Source organism: Saccostrea cucullata, unplaced genomic scaffold (assembly GCF_032062105.1).
Source record: "Saccostrea cucullata isolate Sc308-1 unplaced genomic scaffold, CSIRO_AGI_Scuc_v1 ctg83, whole genome shotgun sequence".
In the NCBI taxonomy this organism is placed as follows: domain Eukaryota; kingdom Metazoa; phylum Mollusca; class Bivalvia; order Ostreida; family Ostreidae; genus Saccostrea; species Saccostrea cuccullata.
The window spans coordinates 142706-168258 of NW_026929751.1; the positions used below are offsets into that span (position 1 = coordinate 142706).

At 34.0% G+C, this 25553-nt stretch overlaps 2 protein-coding genes across 2 annotated transcripts; both read left to right on the top strand.

The window, feature by feature from the left end:
• The first annotated feature begins 39 nt into the window (after positions 1-39).
• On the top strand, positions 40-9671 carry LOC134282132 (guanine nucleotide-binding protein-like 1). Its single transcript, XM_062764581.1, has 13 exons — positions 40-209; positions 5076-5190; positions 5311-5401; positions 5672-5800; positions 6117-6257; positions 6618-6840; positions 7129-7218; positions 7314-7451; positions 7615-7667; positions 7775-7900; positions 8504-8657; positions 8744-8878; positions 9238-9671. The coding sequence occupies exons 1-13, from the start codon at positions 134-136 to the stop codon at positions 9459-9461; spliced, it is 1695 nt and encodes a 564-aa protein (XP_062620565.1). The 5' UTR covers positions 40-133; the 3' UTR covers positions 9462-9671.
• Positions 9672-12950: 3279 nt separating this feature from the next.
• Positions 12951-23468, top strand: LOC134282124 (uncharacterized). Its single transcript, XM_062764570.1, has 8 exons — positions 12951-13038; positions 13564-13786; positions 16032-16284; positions 17919-18043; positions 19355-19478; positions 19617-19811; positions 19895-20014; positions 20145-23468. The coding sequence occupies exons 1-8, from the start codon at positions 12951-12953 to the stop codon at positions 23418-23420; spliced, it is 4404 nt and encodes a 1467-aa protein (XP_062620554.1). The 3' UTR covers positions 23421-23468.
• Positions 23469-25553: the final 2085 nt, after the last annotated feature.

The following is a 25553-nucleotide window of genomic DNA, read 5'->3' on the forward strand; positions in this document are numbered from 1 at the left end:
TAATCATAAAATAAAAAGATTACAAAATTTACTCCGTAGGACAAGCACTCCAACTTCCTGTTATATGTTTACATCAACTATTCACAGAGGGAGGTACCATTTCTTTGCTTAGAAAAGTGTTTTCTTAAACTTAATGCCTCGCAAAAAGCCGTTTAGTTCAAAGCAAAAGAAACTCCAGTTGCAAGAAAAGCGTAGACGAAAGAAAAGGGGTAAGATATTTGATTAATAGTTTTACTTTAGAGGAAATTCGCAATCCCCAAAGAAGACTGTTTAAAAGTAAATGTGTAACTGCAAGTATACATACAATTAAAATACAAGTACCTCTTACGCTTGAAAGGGCTCAGAAGCTGCAGTGTAAGAACTAACTTGATATTGGTTGTTCTTTTGATAGTCCGTACTAAGTCAATAAGACTATAAACTAAGTGCATGTCCATACGTAGACAGTCAAACAGGTCCAGTCCAAAGACTATTTCTACCTACGTAGGTATTTAGCTAAGTAGGTATTGAAACCTACCCAAAGTAGCTATTTTTACCTACTTTTTTTATTATCTGCATTTTGTGGCCAAGCGGCCGAATGGCGCAATATGGTGAATACCAAATTTCTTGATACAGATACACTTTAGCTGCAGATCTGTAGCTCTCCGAAAATATATATATTGATAGACCGGAGAGCTACAGTGCCACCCATTGAAAAAACTGTATATTTATTGCGCACAAAAAAATGCGCTCGGTTCTCGATTCATTTCTCCATGTTATTTAAACTGTAATCTCAAAATATTACTAACCGTGTGTTCCTAACATATTCTTTGACTCTTTCCACAACAAAACATTCCTCATAATTGTTGTTAATAGTCCTCCTGGCCCTGATATTGCAATCATCGAACATTTCGCTTATTTATACTGCCATTTTGGTGTCGAATTGTTTTTTAATATGCTTCCCAGATGTCAACTACGAGAGAACTTGATGGAGGAAAGAGGATTTTTTAAATCTTCCATTTTTTGCAATTGAGGTAAGAATTTGGAAGAATTAATCAAAAATCGAGCGCACTTTTTTGTGCGCAATAAATTATATACAGTTTTTTCAATGGGTGGCACTGTAGCTCTCCGGTCTATCAATATTTTTTTTCGGAGAGCTACAGATCTGCAGCTAGATACACTTATGATGAATATGACAAAAATTTGGCCAAAAAATGATTACTTTGTAAAATAACAATTTTGCGTAGAAACTAATGTAAATTTGCTGATTTAGCAAGTAATCATTTTTTGGCCAAAATTTTGTTGTATTCATCATTTGTGTGACTGTATAAAAAATTATGGTATTCATCATGTTGTGTTGTTCGGTCTTTTGGCCACAAAATGCAGATAATACAAAAAGTAGGTAAAAATAGCTACCGTAATTTTCGGGTTATAGGTCGATACTTTTTTTCCCAAGTAAATGGGGTCGCCCAATATACGAATTGGAAATTCTAATTCAAGTTTACGAATTTATGCCCCAAAATCAATAAAATTTACGTAAATTTCAGAGCAAATCTGTGCCACTTTTTATAACTTTTTTCATTATTTTACGCAGAAAAATTAATGCCAAGGTAAACAAGAAAATATTTATTCTATAGCTTGTTTACAAAATAATTCCATTAAAAAAATGTTGATGACCAGGAAAAAAATGTATAAAATCAAGTTAATAATTCCTCAAAGTGTTTTTATCATGCGGTAGCCATTTTTTTAAATTATAAAATAATCATAAAATAAAAAGATCAAAATTTAAAATACGGAAAATTTTTCAACATCACAAGTTAGTGTTTTACATAGTAATTGATAAATTGAAATAGTATTAATTTTTTTATTGTAAAAGTCTTATATTTATTTTAATGTAAAATGAGTGAAAAAATTGTTCAAAGCAATTCCTAAAAATCGTTTTGAAAGATAGTTTGAAGTTTTACAAGCAATTATGGAAATATACATGCGGATGATAAAAAATTGTACAAGAAGTACACTGAATTACCACTATACAAAGATTGGCTTCAAACGAATTTTAATTGTCTGACAGATAAAAGGATTTACACTGTGTACACACAAAGGTTTCAACACCTGTGTTGGTTTAATACCCGCAGGGCATGATTAGCAAATCCACGTGCCGTTATAGGGTATTAAATCATTGAACAAACAAAGCCATGAAATTCATAATGACTGTCAAATTGTGGATGTACCGGTACTCTCAATTAAATTTATAAATTAAACTTACAGCGTGTAATATTATTTCAATTCATACTGTTGCTTTATATATACATTCAATGGTCGTTTGCGGGTTTTAGCAAATCCCTGAAGAACTAAAAATGAAAATGGCGGACATCGAAGCAATTTAGTCCACCGGTAAATAACTAACTGAATAAACTATATTAGGAATGTTCCAAGTTGTTTTCAGTATTATTATTCTTTTGTGGCCGAATTATAGCTTAAAATAAGAAACGTATTTACGTGTTATTTTTGCCTCTGGTTTAACAACAGTATGAAACTACGGAGGCATTGAACAAAAAGTTGGCCAAAAAAAGTAGTAACACAATTCAAAGAAGTTTTAACTACATTTTTTAAAAAACTTTATTTAAATGCTGTATCATTAAAATTTGTTTGTTTTCTTGATACGTTCATGTCACGGAATTGACCGGTAATAATAGAATTTGATACGTTGTATTCAGAATCTTGTGAAAACGGGAAACAAAGCCTCGTCCTATATAGTAAGTTCGTCCTATCTTAGGATTTTTCAAAAATTAAGGCTGAAAATGAGCCTTTCGACCTATATACCCCATCGACCTATAACCCGAAAATTACGGCTACTTTGGTTTAAGTACCTATTTAGCTATTAATACCTACGTAGGTAGAAATAGCCTTTGGACTGGACCTGTCAAATGGGCATAAAGACTGAAAAGGAACAAACTTAAAAAGGAATGGCCTTAAAAAAAAATCATTAAAAATTTGGTACATTAGATTCCCTGGGATTCATAGTTTTCCCTAAGAGTAAGAACCTGCTAACATCTAATCTGACTGCTTTAACTGATAAAAATGCAGCTTTTGAGATTAAAAAAAAAAATTGTAACATTTAGGTCCACAGAGGTTTGTCATAAACTTCAATCCAAAGCTGGTTACAATTGATCTCTAACCCTTTTCTTTGAAATAAAGAGAAAACAAAGATAACACCGGGGATTCTTTATTTAAAACTAACAAGTCCAAATGGGACCATGTTATTTTGATTTGCAGATGAATATAGCATGTAATTATTGATACATAGTGTATGTGTCTGCAATCAATAATATACAATTATAGCCTTTAGAGGAGGTCAATCCCTAGATATATAGACCTTAGAGAAAGCATATTGACCGAGCATGAAGTACTGAATCAAGATGCTACAATTGTTTTATTTTATTTTTTTATCAGTTAATAAGAAATGTCTTAAAATCCATGTTTCTAATACTCAGTACCTTCTCATATAAGGCAGTGTTATGTCATTTGCATTATATTATACTTTCATGTAAATTAGTTGAATCTGATTGGTCGAGAAACATTTGTTAAAAAACACTATTATCTGCTGAATAATGAAGCCATGCCCTCCAGTGTAGCAACAGTCAACATTGCTTGACAACGTGTGATATTCCAAAAAATAGCAACTGCGCAGAATTTATGCATGCACGGTTTTACTGTTATATGTATTTGTATAAAACATTCAGTATAATATAATAAATATTGCATGTAGTTGAATGTAACATTGAAAATTTTCACCCCTCTCTTTTGCAAATTAAGGTGAAATACGTAATATCACGAGTACCTCGCAGTTATCTAACTTACTACCGTTCTTTTGCAGGGGAGTCGAGAAAGCTCTAAATCTCACGAGATCACTGGGGCACATGGCATTGTTAACAGTTGTGACAATCGAATGATTTGAACAGTTTTATGCCTAAAGTACAACGTATTGCTAAGAATTGAACTCCAAATAGTATATTGCAAAATAAGGAAAGTTTAGAATATTTTATCAGCTTTAAAATTAGACAATTTTCAATGAAAATTTAATGAGAAGAGCCTGCTTAGTTAATAATACTGTAGAAAATGTAACATTTTAGGATTAGCTCCTCTCAAAAATTAATTAGGTGGGTTCAGCGATTGTTTAGCAAGGTATTCCATCAGGATTTTTTACTTATCCGTCCTTATAAATTCTACAATGATCAATCTTGCATTGTATTTAATAGCACATTTGTCCCCATCCAACAGACATTTCCTACCTTCATCGCGAAAGAGTTCCGCTAAGTTAAGTAATCTCGATATCAAGTATTGGTCCAGTGGTTCTAGATAGGATTATCATGAATAAAACATAAACAAATAAAACCTAGCTGCATTTACAGTGAAGTCAAATATGCAGAAAAACATTCATTTTAATATTATGATGTCAATGTTTAGTTAATCAAGTTCTAGATAGGATTATCATGAATAAAACATAAACAAATAATTTAACCTAGCTAAAGATAAACCAAATTAAAAATAACTAAGTTGTGAAGTATCTGTAAACAGCGCCACCGTGTAGGTATAGAGTCGATCTAAATGAAAGAAAGAGAACTCTGTCAGGAGTACGTTATCGCGCCAGATAGTTCGTAGGAATACAGATTAATATTTTACCTTACAAACTGTTTAAACAGCTGCTAAAAGCAGTGATTTCCTAAGGCCGTTTTTGCATGGCGGTAACGCGATCACGATCTCCCGCCAACTCAATGTTGTGAACTCAATGCGTATCGCGGCACGGGGTATGATGCAATAGCCCGGCCAACTATCAATTTTTGTTCATTGCAATATAATTACTGGTATATATTACTAAGTATCAAGCTTGTAGTTGATGAAAATATTAATTAATAACCATAAAAATGTAATTGATAGTGCAAAAGGAATACATTTGTTAAAAAACAGGTCGTTCTATAAATAAATCGATGATCCGACATTCGTTTTAATTTATGATGTCAATGTTTAGTTAATCAAGCTCTTTCTTTTTAAGTAAAAGTGTCATTTTATTATAACAAACCTATACATCTACATTTCAGAGGATGACAGCAGTGATGATAGTGAAAAAGACCATTCAGCCAGCAAAGATACATCTAGGTTAGAGGTCAACAAACAACCTGTAAATATCGGGACTGAGAAATATGATCCTAACAGGTAAAGGAAAAATCAACAGAAAATATATCCAGTGACCATTTTTATTTTTGCAAAAATATGGATAAGTTGTGGTAATGGTGTAAACATGAATGTTTATTATGGCTCTTTTCATTTTCATAGATACAGACTTCATTTTTTCAAAGAAAGTAGAGATGAAATAAATGCAAGAAAATTGCGGGCAAAGAAGGAACCAATTAAACCTAAGAAAGAGGTAATTGCCCTTTATCTCATTCCGTCTTAATCATTTTCTAGCCATACTTCATTCAGATTTAAAAACAAATACACATCTGTTCACAGTAAGAATAAAACTAGTTATTTTAAAAATCTTTTTCATCCTTTGAACACATTTATTTTTATAGATATATGGAAACATTTACTTACCAAATACAAATACCAAACTTAAAATGAATGAATGAATACCATTCGCAGGTGTTTAAAATATAAAAATAAAGTTGACAGAACAATTTTTTTTATTTTAAAGGCAGATTTGGAAGTTGATTTTGAGAGTGTCTACAGACCAGGGTCGGTTTTAGATATTCCTAAGAGACCACCATGGGATTACTCCATGTCAAAAGCACAGCTAGAGGCCAGGGAAGAAAAGTATTTCCAGGTAGCTCTTAAACATTGACGACATAAGTTAATTCTGATACAGTCACCATTTATCTTCCCTTGGTGGATAAATTTTATGATGGAATTGATGAACAGAAGTGATTTTCATGTAGCGAACATACAAGAATCTTCATATGATTTGGTGTCATTACAATTGTTATTTGTTAAGAACTTTTATTTTCCCCATCTTTTAAATTTACACAGTAGAATTCCTGAATTATATTTAAAGACAGTGAAAAAAAATGTGCCATCAGTGCTGAATGTTCCAGTTCAGTATTTTATGTGAATTAATATTTAGCATTATTTTAATTTTACAGAAATATATCCATGGAATTATGGAGGAACACTCCCCTAAAGAGCTGAGTTATTTTGAAATGAACTTGGAGACCTGGCGACAGCTTTGGAGGGTGCTGGAGATCTCAGATGTTCTTCTCCTTATTGTAGATGTTAGAACTCCAGTATGTATAGTCTCATGTGTGTGTTTTCTATGAAGACATTTTATAATGGGAAGGTGTCATATTAGGGTATAAAATTGTGGGTATAAAATGTGTTATTGTCAGATGATACTTATTTGTGAGATCTGTAGTTTCGCAAAATTGTGCAAGACTGGCTACTTGCTAAAATATCATTCTCACATATAGTTTTAAAACTTAACATTATACACAAAAATCAGAAGTCATGATTATATTTTCTCTCTTACACATGTAGATACCAGATCAGTTTCAAACAAAAATACAATATATATGTACTATGAGCAGGACATTCATATTTTATGGACGTAAATCTGACTTAATTCTTTTATTTTATTTTACTTCCAGGTCTTACACTTCTCCCCTGCGTTATACAGTCATGTCACACAAACTCTGAGGAAGTCTATGATACTGGTTATCAACAAAATAGACCTCGCTCCAAGGGCATTAACTGTGGCTTGGAAACACTATCTCAAGACTAAATTCCCAGAACTCAAAATTGTCCTGTTTAGTTCTAACCCATCAGAGGCAGCTTTTGCTAAAGGTGGTGAGCTACAGCAACAAAGGAGAGGTATCAACATGTATATTATTTAGTTAATGTAAGTCCTATTTGAAAATTTTGTTTATTTGTTTTTCCCTTCTGCAGAAAAGTCAAGAATGAAGGCCAGCAGTAAAAAAAAAGTCATTAAAATAAACTCGTGATTCCTTCAACTCAGAGAGTGATTTAAATAATCTAGATGAGAAAAGAAATTGCTGTTCCTAATTAACTGTAAAGATTCTTTTTTGAGAAGTATTAGCAATTTTATATTGTTTACTGGCACAAGAACACAGTAAATCCGTAATTAATTAATTTTTTTAGTTTTTAAAAGGGGAAGAATCAACAGATATACAGACTCAGTAGGACCACTGCAACTTCTCAGAGTTTGCCAAGAAATTGTTGGAAATAAAGGTATTTGACATTTTAAATGTATTTTCACAAAGTGGCATCTGTTGTGTACAAGACTTGTTTTCAATAAGTCACTTACATACAAAAGATATTTTTAGTTGACTTGTCAAGCTGGGAGGAAAAAATTCATGCATATGCAGACCAAGAAGAGGATGTCGTGGACGAGTCTCCTCCATCAGAAGAAAAAGAGGGTCATGAGATGTTTAAGGGGGGCGTTCTAACTATAGGTTGTGTAGGTAAGGGTGAAATATTAACAGACTTCAATGTCAGTTGTGAAAGTGTCTGAGAAAAATATGGTATAAAAATACTTTCAATTTTGCTATACCATTGATCTTTTACTCTGAAAGAAATGTCGTGTAGAAAAATTGACATCAGATTTTTTTTATTTCTTTTGCACAGGATATCCTAATGTTGGAAAATCTTCCCTTTTGAATGGATTGGTGGGCAGGAAGGTTGGTACATGTATTATGTGCATGGTGCCTTTTTGAAAAAAAATGCATGTATACCTGTGAGAGATATATATAGAGTCATCCCAAGATTATTATATTTTATACTTCAGGTTGTGAGTGTTTCTAAGACCCCGGGCCACACCAAACATTTCCAGACAATCCTCCTGACACCTACAGTCAAGCTCTGTGACTGTCCAGGGCTAGTCTTCCCATCTCTGGTAGATAAATCATTGCAGGTAAGGCCACTCAGGTGTACAATCACTAAAGGTGTTATTAAAATATAATATAAAATAAAATTAATTAAAATATAACTTCATACAGCTACAGGTTGCAAAAGTTTGATGTTAAAGTCGGTATAGAGTACCACAGATGGGACGACCCTGAAGTTTCACACTAATGTAAAATCACTGCAGGATTATGTACAATAGTAAAATATAGTGTTTATTGTACAGTGGAGCATCATTTATCCGGAAGCTTTGGTTCCCAGTCAATTTGTCCGGATATGTGAAGCGTCCGGATACCTGAATCGCCAGTGAAACAAAACAATATAACATTTTAAAATTTTGTTCCGATGAAAAAGTGTCCGGATACTGAAGCATTCGGATATCTGGCGTCCGGATATCTGAAGGTCCACTGTACATGGTTCTTGAATAATATTGTGAAAGTCATAGATATTTCTTGAATAATATTGTGAAAGTCATAGATATATGTATGAATGTTATGTACTGTTGCTACACTTTCTTACATGCAGTTTGTTGATTTGTGTTAATTTGAGCTAGTTTCCAAATGGCTGTAACAGACACCTCAATGTTCACCTTGATATTATGAATATTTTGCAGATTATTGCTGGAATTTTTCCAATTGCTCAAGTTAGGGAGCCATATTCTGTGATTGGATTCTTGGGAGAAAGAATTAATTTGCCAAAGCTGCTGAATTTGAAACATCCAGATATCGAAGATGGAGATGAGTGGACCGCCTTTGATGTTTGCGAAGGTATCATATGTTGTCATTGAAAGCAGAACAGCATTAAATCCGTACAAAGAATGTAAGTCAAATATTAAATGTATTCTTTATAACAGCTTGGGCCTTGAAGAAAGGGTTTTTAACAGCCAAGGCAGCCCGACCAGATGCCTACAGGGCTGTATCATTTCAAAGGATGGCTCTGGTGTACACATGCCTTTGTTTGAGGCCTCCGGGCTACACTGCTGACCAGGGTAAGGTTTTTAGGGTTACCTTTATCTTCTTCAGTAAGACTCAAGCAAGGATTTCTACAAACATTCATAATATTAAAAAATTTTATACAAAATGGAATCACTCCCTAATATTTATTAAAATTTTTGATAGACAAAGTTTATTGAACCCTTTGTAGAATTTTTACATTTAGTAAAGTTTTGCTCAAGATTCTACAGATATGAGGTTTCATTACATTTATTTCAAAGTTTAGGAGAAGAGTTTGTCATGGACACCTTCATAAAACATTGAAGTTGTTTTCCTCCTGACAAAAAAGACCCACGAAGTTGCAGTTTTTGAGTCTACCTCCAATAAATTTGCTACATGAATACTTGTCTTTCAGAATTATGGATCCACCACCAGGAAACTAAGCAGTTGTCAGAGGAACTAAGTAAATTTGAGGTCAGGGATGAAGAAGAAAGTGAAGGGGAGAGCACTGATGAAGAAATTCAGCAAGCTGAAGTTTTTGAAAAGGGAGATAACTCTTCCGAGAGTGAGGAAGAATCTGAGGAGGGGGGCCTAATGTCAGGGACAAACCCCTTTGCTGCCCTGGCAGGGGATAACTAGTCATTGATACATTGATTCCATTTATAATCAGTGTTTTACATGTATTCAAATCAGGTTTCCAATTTATTGAATGGTTTGATAATTTTTGAAATGTGAGTAGTACTACTAGTATCTACAGAATTTATGCAATGTACCGGTATAGTAAAACATTGAAGTTTATTGCTGTTTTTGAATAAAGGGATACAATGTACATGTATATGATTATGTTAATTGCATTTTTTTTATTAAAATTTATTCCATATGCTTTCATTTGGTTTTTTTATTGAATTGAATAAAATATGTAACACAGTAAGACACAGATATAATTAATTAACCACCTCAAATTAAAAAAAGAAAAGAAAATCACATTATATTTGTAGTTAGTATTTATGTTCTTGTTTTATTTGTGACATTTAGTTCATTCATAAAATAAGGAATCTTCAGAAAACATTTCCTCTTTATACCTTGTACTGTGTTACTGATATTTAATCTTTGCTCTTTTGGTTTCTGTCCATAATTTCTTTGTAGCTACAAATATATTGTTTTTTCTTAGTAAAATATTTGTAAACCAGTCCTTAATGGGGCATGGAAACAGTTTCAGCCAAATATTTTCATTCCATTTTTAGCTCACCTGAACCGAAGGCTCAAGTGAGCTTTTCTGATCACATTTTGGATCTTCGTCCGTCTGGATTCTGTCTAGCTGTCCGTCTGTAAACTTTTCACATTTTGATTTTCATTTTAACCACAGGGCCAATTTTACATTAACATTTTTGGTACAAAGCATCCTTGGATGAAGAGAAATTTAATTTGTTAAAATAAAGGGCAAAGTCCCCTTACAGGGGAGATAAAAGTTAAAGACAAAAATAGGGTGGGTTTCATTAAAAAATCTTTTTTCAATGTTTACGGGGCCAGAAAAGCTGAAACTTATGTGGAAGCATCCTGGTATAGTTTGTTCTAAATTGTTCAAATCATAACCCCCTTAAGAAGGCGGGGCCACTTTTTGGGGAATCAAAGTTTTACATAGAAATATATAGGAAAAATCTTTGAAAATCTTTCAGAAACCACTGGGCCAGAAAAGCTGAAACTTATGTGGAAGCATTCTGGGTAGGAATTCTAAATTGTTCAAATCATGACCCCCGGGGGTCAGGGCAGGGCCACAATGGGGAATCAAAGTTTTACATGGAAATATATAGGAAAAATCTTTGAAAATCTTGTTTCAAGAACCACTGGGAGAAACTGAAACTGAGAGTGGAAGCATTCTAGGGTAGTGTAGATTCTAAATTGTAAAAATCATGACCCCCAGGGGAAGGGCGGGGCCACAGTGGGGAATCACAAAGTTTTACATAGAAATATATAGGAAAAATCTTTCAAATCTTCTTCCAAGAACCACTGGGCCAGATAATATTTGAAACTTATGTGGAAGCATCCTGGGGTAGTGTAGAATTCTAAATTGTAAAAATCATATGGTAAGGGTAAAATGGGGAAGTTTAAAGTTTTTTTGAATATATAGGAAAAATCTTTGTATATCTTCTTCTAAGAACCACTTTTTTTTATTAAAATTTATGTGCACATGGATGCTTTCCTGGGTTAGTGTAGATTTCAAAATGTCTAAATTATGATCAGTAACACAGGGTGGGAATGCATTATGTATTACAAGGGGGAAATCTGGTAAAGAACAGAATGGTCAAAGCTTCTCAGGTGAGCGATGTGGCCCATGGACCTCTTGTTTATGTTTATAAATTCTTAACTATGGTATTTCTAATGATCATTTCTAGTGATTTGCTGAATCTCGTTTTGTTATAAACATATTTCCTATATGTAAACAAAAACAAGGCACGAGCCTTGTTCACATTATGAAGAATTCTAAGTTCTGTATCTCCTTAGCAAATTAATAACAAATGATGTTCAAATTCTTGTTGATCATTAGAATTGCCTTAATTAGGAATTGTAAATATTAAAATTGGTAGAAAAAAAAATTAAGTTGAAACTGTGTCCATGCCTCTTTAACTATGATTTTAATTTTTTTTTTTTTTTTGTAAAATGTCGACATTCTTTATCACTTTATAGAACATAACTGAAAAACTTTGAATGAACTGTTTATTTTTTTTTTTACTGTTAAACCTATTCATGAAACAGAGATTCAGTTGATATTTTCCTGATTTTTTTTTGGGGGGAGGGTGTTTTATTACATGTTCCTAAATGAACTGTTAAGACAATTCGAACCCTTTGATATTGTGAATGACGTATCTTTCGTTTCAATTAAGGGGAGGGGGATAATTCCACTAAAAGCAGGGGCACTGAAAGAGAAATAAGCATAAATACATATACATGTAAGTGATATTGGACATTTATAGCAAATATGAATTCCATTGCCATAAATACTATTTATGAATACAAAATTATTTTTGAATATGTAGACAATGGGGAATTATGGTGTTTATATGTAAATATGTAAGTAAACAACTGTTTATTCATTTATATTTTAATACTGAGTTGATTTATGTCCCTTTTATGATATCTCAGGATAAAGACAAGTCTATTGTTTACATGTCTTGTTGGAGATTGACTGATAGATTAACACAGTATGGAGGTGTTGATGGCTCTATAATCAATATGAACAAGGAGGAAGTAAGATAAATGTGAATATGTCCTCTAAAATCCATGCCAAATTTCAGAAATTTTAGTTTCGGGATCTATTAAATCAATGTTTTTGATCCATTATCTATGTGATTTTTTAAGTGACTCTTCGATAAGAAAGACAACTCTTACTGGAATAACTGACTTTTATTTATTCCTTCATGAAATTGTCAAATAAAAACCCCATTTCCATCAGATTTGTGGGATTTTATTTAGGAATTCGTGAGCGTTAAAGCAAATTCTCATTTAACTGTGCAGCTGCCTTTGTGGAATAGTGGTTAGAACGTTTGCTTTCGAGACGCGAGTAAGGGAGTTAGTGTTTAAGTTGCGGATTCGAATCCTTTGAGTAACGCAATGACTGGTCTTTGGATGAGACCGCATAAACCGCGGTCTCTTGTCGCAGTATCCTCCGGCAACGGGTGGCGTCTCAATATGAATGAAAAACTTTCAGAAGAACTTTATATTAGTGAACAGAGGAATGATGGTCCTGAAGTTAATTAATAAGGGAGACTGAATTTTCTTGTTAATTAAGCATTAAGTATAAAACACATCATATATTAATTCAAAGAAACGTTTTCAAGTTCCATATAAATTTCTTTGCAATAGATATTGGACGTAAATGTGCCATTAAAAACAAATGTTGGGAATAAAAGGTGTACAACTGTAAGTTTAGGAATAAATAAATATATCATTTGGTACTATGAGTCAAAAGAAAATAATTAAGGAAATGTGGCACGATATACTAATTGCATTAAGACCTCCTTTTTCCTGCAAGGTGCTTGCGTATTACTGACGCTCTGTATTTCTTTGGCACTTTGATGACTTCGGCAAGGAATCGATTATGATGAATGTGACATAAATGCAAATAACAACATGTCACAGGTATTGTATGTGGACGATTTTATGTACAGCTTTACACCAAGATCGGGGGCCCAGTTACTGTCTCGGCCTCAGTTAACATGTAGATATTCACCTGGATCTAGCTACCACCATAATGCAGTCCTATGACCGATATGTGCTTTGGAATTAATCTTTTTAATTGATTGTTTATATTCTTTTAATTGAGGAATTTTAGGTGTTCATTCATTTAAGCTGTGCGCAAACTTTTCATTTGTCGTGAAAATGATTTCACTGTATTCGCTTTTGATTTTAATAGTTGGTGAGTATAATTTTTTTCATCACAATTATATCTCAAATAAATCTTTGATTGATCGATTTATTATTTTTTCGATACTTTTACTTATCTAACTGTACTAATTTACTAATTAAGCTAACAAATTGACAGTGTATTAAGTAAATCGTGCCAGAGGCTGATGTTTCATAATATAACCTAAGGACGTAATACTATTGTCGGACAAGTTTATATTATTTATATACATATATAAAATTTTGGAAGTGATTTCGACTAATTCGAGAGCAATATAACTTGAAAATCTTTAATAAAGTTTAATAAAGCGAATTTTCATCCTGCTTTTTTGAATTTCAGCATTATCATCCGGACGCTCTGTCTCCACACAAAAACAAGACTACAAACGCATTTGTTACTATACAAACTGGTCTCAGTATAGAACGGGTCTAGGGAAATTCACCCCAAAGAATGTGGACCCTTTCTTATGTACTCACATCGTGTTTGCTTTTGCAAAGACTTCTGGGAACAGGATTGAAGCCGTGGAATGGAACGATGAATCAACAGAGTGGAGCAAGGGAATGTAAGTTTTGAATTTTAGAGACCCTTTATCGGAAAGAAATGTTTGTCCTTACATGCACCTATAACAACAATTGGGAAGGGATATCCTGCTGCCAAAATGGGCTGAAGTGATTTGTTTTCACATGTTACTGAAAAACACATTTGATTGACGGCTTGACATCACCCCCCCCCCCCTTTCTCAATTATAAAGCTTGCTTCGCCTCTCATTTTCCACATACGAGCCATGGTCTGGAGTTATGGAGCCATGGTCTGGAGTTATGGAATAGCGCTCCAGAGCAAGAGAGGATTGTATCATTTTGTTGTCTTGATTTTCGACCATGCTTTAAACCTAGATAATAATTTTTTCTTCAGTATTTAGCTAGATCAGTTTTTAAGTAACATGCACAAAAATGAAATATCAATCAATGTTATGGTTCTTTGTTTTACAAAAAGGTAAAATAAACTTCGGTTTCTTTCAGAGAAAATAAAAAAAGTTGTATAAATATGGTTTATTTCATACCTAAAACTAGCAGTTTCATATATGTGATGAGATGCATGAAGATTTTGATAAATCTAAATAAAATGCAGAACATGCCCATTTACATATTTATGAGTGGCAAAAGTGTAGGTCCGATAAGCCATTAAAAGGGGTTCACGACGCGGTGGTTAAAGTACGCCGAACTTGAGTCCTAGCGTAAAACAAGTATGTAATTTTTCAGAAAATTTGTATTATACTTTTTACATTTTTCTTCACATTACATGTTTACCGTTTGTATATATCGGGAATATAGCATCATTTTTGAAAAGGGATGGGACAGGGAGGTAAAATAGAAATTTACCTGAAAAATCTTTGAAAAGAAAAGAAATGCAAATACAGAAGTCCAAAATCTCGTATAAGTTGTATAAGTTTTTGTAGACTGGGTTTATCTTTTTTGTGGGTGGGTGGATGAGTGGGGGTGAAGTCAGGATTTACCATTATGCTGCAGAAAGCAGGAGTGGGGTGGGTTGATTTAATATTAAACATTTCATACCCATATCCCCACCAAGTATCTGAGTATGTTAAATGCTAATAAATTAAAACTGAGCCTCTTAAAATGTACAATGAAACAATATAAACAAAGTAATATTGTCTTAAGAATTGATTTACTCTAGATCCCCCCCCCCCCCCACACACACACACCCCAACTCCTTTTCAATTCAATCCATTTCATGCGGCATCGTTGGTTGACAAGGCATTAATTTTGCCCTTTTGTAAATCATATCTCAACCTCTTGATATTAATAATTTATATGCTTCCTTCCCTTAAATTATATCTTGCTGTCTGCCAAGTACATGTATCAGTAAAAAAATATATTTGAAAAATGTTGTTTTAGGAATATTTTAAGAGATTTTGTTACGACATTGGTTCTTCTACTTTTTTTTCCTTTTTTTTTAAAGATGTAATATGTCGTGCTATTAGTGCAAAATTTTGGACCTACATTTCGTAAAATAATTCACAAGAGAGTAAAACCACTCATGCAGCGTTAGATCACCGGATTGGTCACTGAATACGTCCTCTGGTGTGTGAACTCGCACTACCGCATTGCCTGGGCCAGATAATGCGCACAGAATGATAATTTTATGACTGACCTTGTCTATTTAATTGGGAGAAGAATATCATTTTGACGTAGTTTCTATTAGTAGGAAGTAAACCAACAATTTATTGACCACAAAATAAACTTCTTTTCATCATCCCGTAGTTCCGCATACTATTTTAAGGAATTAACCCAGATTATCTGGACATTTATCCTATAATCTAGGTACTGGACCTGATGCTTGTCCAAAGCCATCAAATTTTTGTGTATTTTGCCGATAAATATTTAATTAAGAATTTTCATCTGAACTTTTGTTAATTGATGGAAATATTTTTTTGTAAATCTGAATTTAAGTTAACATACAATTTAACAAGATTTATTAATTGTACGCTATACTGAATAAACTATTGATTTAAAAATGTTGTAAACGCTTGACGTTTGTTTATTGTAAATGAATTTTAATAGTTTATTGAATTCTAAAACTGTGTTTAGGTTTTTTTTGTGAATTTGCCTGCTACATAAGGGATATCCTATGAATATCCGGAATGTCTACATTTTACAATTGAAAAGATAAGGGTCTAGGTATTATTAATATCAAGATAGAATCACACTGTGCAATAAAATGAATTACTAGTATTTGTAAAGACTATTATTTCAGTATCATAAAAACATTTTTGTTCATTGTTGTTTAAGGTATGCAAGAATAAATAATCTAAAAAGGAGAAATCCAAAGCTTAAAACCTTATTGGCCATAGGAGGCTGGACTGAGGGTAATGCGCCAATCAGCACAATGGCTTCCACCAATGAGAGCCGGGATGAGTTCGTCAGCACCACCATACAGTATCTACGAACAAGAGGATTCGACGGCCTCGATTTGGATTGGGAGTATCCAGGGTCAAGGGGCGGGCCTCCCGAAGATAAAGAAAATCTTATACACTTGCTCAAAGTAAGATTTGTGGAAGTCATACATTCCACATAACATTTTGCACGCGGGTCAAAGTCAACAGAAAAATACTAATTAAGATAAAAGGTTAAATTTCCTATTATTTGTCCCCACTTGACTGTATATGATTATAATTCATAAATGTCTTATTTTATCACACGATTTGATGAGTTTTTTGTTCATTCTAGATCTGTTAAATGTTCATGTTAACCATTTAGTGAGTCCTTTGTACTAATAACTTTATCCGTTAAACAGATCGAACGAGCATTCTTTTAATGATTCTGTCAAGGCACGATTTAAGGCTATTTGTTAAAATAATTTTTGAATTAATTTGTACATTACACAGTAATTAAATTAAATTTCATTTTCTGATTAAGATAGAATATACACGGTGCCGTATTTGGCAGAAAATTTATCAAACGTCTTTGTATCTTCGGTTGATTACTATATGAATTCAATACGATGAAATTGAAATCAAGTTCATTTTATGATGCAAATCCATTTGATGATAGTCAATACACAAAACATTTTATCCTTTTTTTAATTCTTTGGTAGCTTAAAGTAGTTTTAAGATATATAGTGTAAATACATGACATTTATGTGAAACCGTCTTTATCAATATATTCAGTGAATGAAAAAAAAAATATACAGTGTATAAGCTAAAGCCACTTGCGTCAGACAAGGATATGCACTATGTCGGCTTTTTTTCTATATAAATCAGTATAGATTCACACATTTATGAACATTGAGGTTCATCGATCTAATACACTACTCTCCAATAAGCAGGTTTATAAGCAATAAGTTGGTTTTTTCTCGGATAATTTACACCTTTTGTCTCTCTGTGGACAGTAGTTCATATGTAATAGCAGACAGTAGTTCATATGTAATAGCACATTTTTTATTTTGGTTTATCGAATGCAAACGTTTTGGCGTTAATCATAAATATAACGTTTAGCTCGAATCTCCAAATTGTTCATCCTTATCAGAAAGATTAACCTTAAACACGTGTACGTGTATAATGATGGGAAAATGTTAATGGCAGTTTTGAAGAAAAAGGTCAAGAGGAGTTCTTTGTGTAGTCAGACTGCGTCTACAGAATTATTAACATTGTAAAATCATAGCATGCGAAGTCTGGCATACAGAGACAAAACATCCGCATATAGATCAGTAGATCCTGAGTTGTGCGAGATATAGCAAAATTTCAATCTTAATGTTGATAAGAAAAAAACACGCTTAAAGATAATTTGTGGGAGTGAGGAGGGCGGAGACAGCATTTGAAAGGGAATAGAAATTTTAAGCTTTTGGATACTTTGGTCACTATATGTCAGTTAAAATCACTTGGTTAACAAAAATGATATATTTTGATGAAAATTTAGAAAAGAACATGGTTGTCGGAACCGAAGGGTGTGGGGTGGGGGTTAGGAGGGGCTAACCCTCCATTTTTTTGCAAATAGTGACATATATAGGCGTTGAAAATTGGAACTTACCTTTATTGTTGTTTAGTTCCCCCCCTCCCCCCACTTTCAATTACCCTCTCCACTGCTTTCAATGCTTATGTAGAATAAACATAATTATAATTGAAAGTTATTTCTTCATAAATATATTTTAGTAATGCTTTATTTGACTTATATTTTTAGAAACTGAAATCCGAGTTTACAAAGGAGGCTAGGGAGACTGGGAGAGATCCTTTACTTCTGGCGATTGCTGTTCCTGTGGGCGAGGAAAGGATTAATTCCGGATACAACATTCCGGAAGTCAACAAGTTAGTGTATCGTCTTCACTTCTTTTTGTAAAATTAGATAAGGGAGGGATTTTTGGAGAAAAAAAATATCCCCTATAAACAGATAAAATATGAAAAAAGGCCTCTTGTGTTTTTGTCCATTTCATTTTGTTTTTTGTGTGTTTGTGTCGTTTTCATACCCATTTTAACTAGTAAATGCAAACACTTTGGCAATGTCCTCCTCACCCAATTGCACCGTCGATATATATATTTTTTAAAGGTCACCGTTATATTATTATTACCTACAGATTACTATGAAATAATTGCGGATTATTGTATCTTTTACACTTGATAGCGTGGCTTGTGGTCCACCACAAAACAGTCCACGAGTTGTGCCACAAGACTTAGCTACTGGGATTTTGTCGTGTTTTTGTAGTGGGCGGAATACATCGCTCCTATAGTGCAAATATAAAGAGTGGTCACTTTTAATGACGGTCTAATGGAGCGATTTGCAGTATAGGAAAAAAAAGTATTTTGAGTTCATCTCATTAAGCACATTAGTTTACAATGCAACGATACCTTGTGTTTGATTTTAACTGTGATGAAGAATATACCGGGGGGGGGGGGGTATTATTATTTTTTTGTTTCAAAAAATATATGAATAGTTAATTGGACATTAGACATATTATTATATCAAAGACTACAGGTCAACTGCTTTGGGCTTTATCGTCATACATGTACAAACTTTAACAGTTCTTATTTGTCCTACCTCTGTCTGCTCCAAATACTACTACTCCAAATTTTGATTACTCAGTGTTCTTTCATTAGTTTCATTAACAAGCTTAACAAATCTAAAAAATTTAATCATGGTATTCGTAATTGAAATTTTTTCAATTGTTAATTACGAAATCATTCAAGTTATTTGGTAGTTGATCTACAAAGGGATTCTATAAGAAAAAAAAAAACAATTTTTTCTTGTGAAAACTTTTTAGACATACATACTAAAAGTCCGTGTAATTTTTTCGTATGGGTGTACGGCAATATTATTTGGGCTTTAAATGAAGAAGGTTTTTTATGCAATGCATAATTCCCAACTATTTATTTTTTATATTTAAATATGTTCAAAGCCAGGAAATAGAATCTGACGTCAATTTGATCAGTTTTGTTTTAAGTAGGGCCTAAAATACCTAAGATAATATTACATTGTGCTCTGATGTTTCTGGAATCCATAATATACGATATCATTTTGAGATTTGAAATTGATGAATTCCACGCACATAGTAACATATCCGAGCATTATATCTTATTTTGGTGTCAACATTTTCTTATATTAAAAACATGATTTACATAAAGGTACGTTGATTTTATCAACCTGATGGCGTACGATTTCCATGGAGCCTGGGAAGCTCAGACCGGTCACCACAGTCCACTGTTCAAAGGGAAAGCAGAGAGGTGGTACGCGGCGCAACTAAACGTCGTAAGTAACCAATCATTTCATATGCATATAAACCAACCTTCAATCATGCAGCTAAACGCCGTAAGTTACTTTTAGCCTTTTAAATAAGACGAAATCTTATATGAAATGGCCGTTGTCATACTATCTTTCCTCATTCAGCAATGGTCTGCAGCATATTGGAGGCGAAACGGTGCATCAAGGGACAAAATGATAATAGGATTGGCTATGTACGGCAGAGGGTATAAGCTTCAGTACCCATCCATTAATGGTATCGGAGCCCAGGCTCTTGTGGGTAGCAACGGCAATTCCATGGGCCCATTTACAAAATCGAAGGGACTTTTGGCATACTACGAGGTAAATTTCAAGTTCCTTACGGCATACCTGTTTGAAGCATCAGGATATCTGAGTATTCTTTGTCCAATCAGGTTATTTTGTAGGTTTGTAGTCGTCTGAATGGTAATGGTGTGGAAATTTGGGATGACGAGAGGCGTGTTCCATACATGTATGATGGTAGTGACTGGTTGGGATACGAAAACGTCCGCAGTGTTATCGAGAAGGTAGCGTGATATTCATTTGGCATCATATATTATTAAACGATTCAAGAACGAAACGTCATGATAAAATATGAAGATTTTTAAAAGCATTTATAAAGTTAGTCTAAAACATTTTTTTTGTAATGTCTTCCAGACAAAATGGACAATGGATCATGGTTATGCTGGCGTAATGATATGGGCTCTTGATCAAGACGACTTTACAGGACACTTTTGTAAAGCAGGAAAATATCCTTTGCTGTCGGCAATTAACAAAACTCTAAGAGAGTATACACCGAAACTGCTTTCTTCAAGCCTGCACAATAAGGGCGACATAGCAGACGATATGTTAAAATACGAAGGCACTACTAATAGAATTGTTGATTCAACATCATTTAGTCTAACAGGATTAACATCAAGACAAATACAAGAAAGAAATAATATCATTGATACTACAACAGCAGCAGCACCAACAACAACGCAAATTCCAACAACAACGCAAATTCCAACGACACGCATTCCAACAACACACATTCCAACAACACAAATACCAACTACAAACATTCCAACAACACGCATTCCATTAACACACTTTCCAACATCAGATTTATCAACAACTACAACAAAAATCACATCAGAGGGAACATCGACGCCAAAAACATCCTCAGTGACAACCTCTTCTACCACAATAATAGCGACATCGGAAATAGGAAATGAATATAATTCGAATATAGAAAGTATCTCCACAATGGTCTTGGATTCCAACCAAGCTGCAGCCAATTCAAGTTCCACATCAAACCGGTCACTTGGTGACAGCAGTTTTGATTCTTCAGTTTCAAATAGTGTTGCACTAGAACTGACATTGGAAAATAAAACAGCAGAAAGACTAGATATCACCGAAAATCTTACAGTTACCATATCAAACACTACAAATATTATTCAAGATAATTCTATCATGGAAACAACAACCTCACCGATTGTGCGACCAAACCGAATGATCATGTCTTTAGTTGCTCCATCCGAAGTGTATTATTCAACTGATATTGTTCATAAAGGAAGAACTCTTCTGCAAGTCGATCGTGGCAGTAATGACCAACAAGGGACTAGTGGCAGTGGTTCGTCCTCGGGATTTACTAGTGTACTGAACTCCTTGTTCAGTGTTTTGTCAGAGTTTGGCGGATTAAGAGGGGGAGGCCGGCGATCTTCCAACCAAAGAAATGGTAATGGTGATAGTTCTGGACAGAGAAATGCTGACTCGTCGAGGCAAAGAAATGCTGATTCAGTGCGTTCAAGAAACACCGACTCTACACGTCAAAGAAATGGTGAACCCCAACGACAAAGAAATGTAGATGCAATGCCAATGAGGAATAGAGACGTTCCTGCTCAAAGAGTTAATACTGATTTACAGAGAGCTCGAAACAGGTTACCGAGCGGATCTAGGAATGTAGACCCTTCACGTCAAGAAAGTATTGATCCTCCTAGACAAAGATTTGTTCCTCGCCAAAGGAATATAGAACCAGTCGAAAATATACAAAGAAGTGGGGACCAAACATTGCGACGCACTGGAGATGTATTAAGAAGAAGAAACGATGATTCAGTTCGACAGAGAAATGGAATGCGGCGAAGAAATAATGAAATGTTACGACAACAAAACAGTAACGGTGACATTATACGACAACGAAATCCAAACGTGGACTTTTTACGTCAACGAAACGGAAATGCAGATCTTTTGCGACAGCGAAACAATGATTTAACGCAACAGCAAACTGTTCCGAGAAATATTGATGTCATTCGACAAAGAAACAATGCAGCATTAAATCCAAGAGCTGCTGAAACACTTCGTCAAAGAATTCCAGAAACCCAGAGAAGAAATCTACAACGAACTCCGGGTCAAATACCAAACAGAATTATGCCACAGTCAGGAACACGGAACACAGTTAACCCTCAGTTCAATCCATTTCAAAATGTAGAAATGGCAACCATCCCACAAAACTTAGGTCCCACCTCTGCGCAGCGAGGGAGACCAACTTCAAACAATATTCCCAGCTTAGATTTACTTGAAACTCTTGCACAGGGATCTCCACGAATCAGGGATTCCAGGTTGAATGGAAGAGGAAGAGAAACAAATGGAATTCCTAATCGAAATCCAACTCAAATCAACCCCGGAGTTCCGGATATTTCTGCACTGACAGACATGTTTATGACTCAGGATCCTCAGAATCAGCTCCTGCAACAAGAAGCAGTTCAAACGTCTATAACTGAAGCTATGCTTTCTTCAGATTTCTTGAACAGAGCTAGTGGATTTGGAGGAATGCGACGTTCTGCGTCTGATAATCTCCAAACACCAGATATCTTTGGCAATAGAACTATGACTACTAATACGCAAGCTACACAAATGCAGGAATCGTTGTTTAACGAAATCAGAAACAGGCAACCCTCACTGAATTCAAACTCAATTGATACAATTGATCTCTCATTCTTAGAATCCCAAGTTGAAGAGGGATTTGCAAGAGATCGAGCCCAGGAGATCGAACAATCAATGCTTTCACCAGGAATGCTGGCTAATGGATTAATACCCAATGGCATGAGTGGAATTTTTCCACAAACAGGATTCCAAGGTTTTCCTGGTCAGTTTCTTCCTCAGCCAGGCTTAGTCAGAAATTCTTTGATTCCAAGAGCAAGTCAATTTCAGCAAACTTCAATGCAAGTTCCGGAAACGAATCGAAACACTTCAATGGCTGTCATTCCATTTAATAATCTGGATCGAACTTTGCAACAAGTTGTGTCAACAGGACCTACGTTTAGACTACGTAATCAAACGGCACTTACAGGGTCAGTGCTTCAAAATAATGTTGATCAGATACCATTTTCACAGAACAGTCAACAGGCTTTAAGACCAAGAGGAATGACAAACCAGAATAATATTGTGAATCGAATTCCGCAACAGGATAACAACAGAAACAGGTTATTAACATCCCAGACTGGGCTACCAGGACCATTACAATTTGCTCGCATGCAAGATGGTACAAGACCCAGTAGAAATATGTTAGGTCCACTAGGACCAATTCAGAGAAGCTTGAATATTCCATCCCTTACAAATCCCTTTATGTCTTCTGCAATCAGAGGAATACCAAGACGAGCAGGTCCTTTATTACAAGCTAATACAAACAACAACCAAATATCTCCAAATTCATTATTTTTTCCTATGAACCCAGTCACTGCGCGTGCGTCAACAATCGGAAGTCCTGGTCCGCCGCCATTGTCTTCAACTGCAATTCAAACACCAGAGGAAGTGATTCAAAGGACAAATACTATTGGATCAAGATCTGTCTTTTCACAAAGAACAAATTCAACTGTTAACATTGATGGTTCAATGCTAAAAGCAGAACCTGTTATACCAAAATCAGAAATTCTGTGGAAATGGGAAGTATAGACTTTTGCACACCAATGTTTTGGAAGTGTTTTTGGATGTAATGTGCATGTGTGTTATAAATTGTGAAAAGGAACAAAATGTTATCTTTTTATACACAAGGTTATTGATTTTTAAAAATACAGAGATGTACTACTATACTATGTCACTTTGTGATAATAGACGGAGACCATCTTAGTTACTTGGAGATTAACGCCAAACATAAATTCCCCCCCCCCCCCCCCAAAAAAAAAGCCGAAAACAAAACAGAATAAAACCCAAGTTTACCTACGGAAGCCTATTTAGGACCTATAAAAATATTTTTTGAAATTTGATATAACGAATTGTCAAATTTTTTATAACGAATTTAATTCATTATAACAATTTGTTTGAATTTGTTATAACGATTTTATGACGAATTCTTGAATTTGTTATAACGAATTAAATTCGTTAAAACGAATTCCAAAAACTGTTATAACGAATTGAATTCGTTTAAACAAATTCTAAAGTTTGTTATAACAAATTAAATTCGTTTAAACAAATTCCAGAGGTTGTTATAACGAATTAAAGTTTAATCAAATTTAATGATAAGGGCCTATAGAAAAAATATATATGAATTCGATATTACGATTTGACGAATTCGTTTTAACGAATCTAATTCGTTATAACAAATTATGGAATTCGTTTAAACGAATTCAATTCGTTAGAACAAGTTTTAGAATCTGTTAAAACGAGTTTAATTAGTATTTACAAATTTTTGAATTCGTTATAACGAAACCAACGAATTTGTTATAACAAATTAAATTCATTATAGGCCTAACGAATTGAAAGAAATTGTTATAACGAATTAAATTAATTCCTATAACAAATTCGGCAATTCGTTATATCGGATTCAAAAATATTTTTAGATAGGTCCTAAATGGGCTTCCGTACAAATGGATATTGAAATGACAAAAACATGATTTTGGAGAAAGAGTAGTAGTATCTCACTTTCCATCAAGCTACATAGAAAGTGGCAACCATGGGAAATGAATTATGACTGAACTCATTTTCAATTCTTAATTTTACGTATTAGGGTCAGTGTGACGGTGTTCTAGAGCGAGTAAAACTTCGCCAAAGACACCCTCTGTCTCCAGATGAATTACTACATTGCTAAGAATCCTCTATATGGAGAGATTTCTCTTCTATAGCACTATAGCAGAGCATGTATCGCATCGATTAAAGTTTATGAAACTGGAAAGCATCTTGACAAAAAGCTTTTTATTTAATTTGCTAAAACTACTATTTATTAATGCGTTAATATTTTTTCTGGATATTTTACTTTATTGGACCAAAAGTTATTAGTAAGAATTTTGAGATGACATGCTCAACTGTGACTTTATACTTATCCGTCATTATGGAAATCACATGAGACCTTTTTGCATTAATTCTAAAAGTTCTTAAACAAAATATTTTAATTTCCGCAAAATTTCAGAGGAAAAGGGACGAAAGAATGGGAGTTTATTTTTGTTGTGTTTTACGTCATCAAAAAGTGGTGCTTCTTTAACATACCAATCGGTATTTCAAAAATTTCATTTTTGAGTTATCTTTCTTTGTGTATCCTACACGCGAGAGCCTAATATATCATCAACAGCCTTCATATAAAATGAATTAAAAATTGATCGCTTTTTTACAATGCTGAAAACATATAGATATCGGTATAGTAGAGAAGTACTTTCCCAAATCTGTACTCTACAGTAGAATTTTCCTCTGGAGAGGAAATCTAAAACTAGTCTAGAATTGTAAAATAAAATAGTAAAAAATCTTAGAGTGTGAGTTTCAAGTTATTGAGTCTCAGACCATTTTTACTTATAAAAATTGTTATAATAGGCCCTATAGAAATTGTAAGAGGAAATACTGAGTACTCTTTGTAGTTTTGAAAAAAATTTGATTGAAATATATGAAGATAACGAACAATATTCAAACTCAAAAGTCCATTAAACAATACAAAATAGGAGCAGGGCAAACACGGACATCTCAAACATAAGAGGTTGGATCCGGTGCCATGGAGGAGTGAGTATCCACTGCCGACCGGTCACACCTGCCTTGTGTTTCTTGTCATTTTTGGAAAATAACTGAAAAATCCGTTGACAGTTCAATGTGTATATGATAGTATAA

What these genes read in the sequence shown, in the direction of transcription:
- LOC134282124 (XM_062764570.1), top strand. Translation starts at nt 12,951, where the DNA reads ATGTCACAGGTATTGTATGTGGACGATTTTATGTACAGCTTTACACCA. An exon ending in GACTTTTGGCATACTACGAG is followed by an intron (nt 19,812 to 19,894) that starts GTAAATTTCAAG and finishes GTTATTTTGTAG; the next exon opens with GTTTGTAGTCGTCTGAATGG. An exon ending in TCCGCAGTGTTATCGAGAAG is followed by an intron (nt 20,015 to 20,144) that starts GTAGCGTGATAT and finishes AATGTCTTCCAG; the next exon opens with ACAAAATGGACAATGGATCA.
- LOC134282132 (XM_062764581.1), top strand. Translation starts at nt 134, where the DNA reads ATGCCTCGCAAAAAGCCGTTTAGTTCAAAGCAAAAGAAACTCCAGTTG. An exon ending in GAGAAATATGATCCTAACAG is followed by an intron (nt 5,191 to 5,310) that starts GTAAAGGAAAAA and finishes TCATTTTCATAG; the next exon opens with ATACAGACTTCATTTTTTCA. An exon ending in CGCCTTTGATGTTTGCGAAG is followed by an intron (nt 8,658 to 8,743) that starts GTATCATATGTT and finishes TCTTTATAACAG; the next exon opens with CTTGGGCCTTGAAGAAAGGG.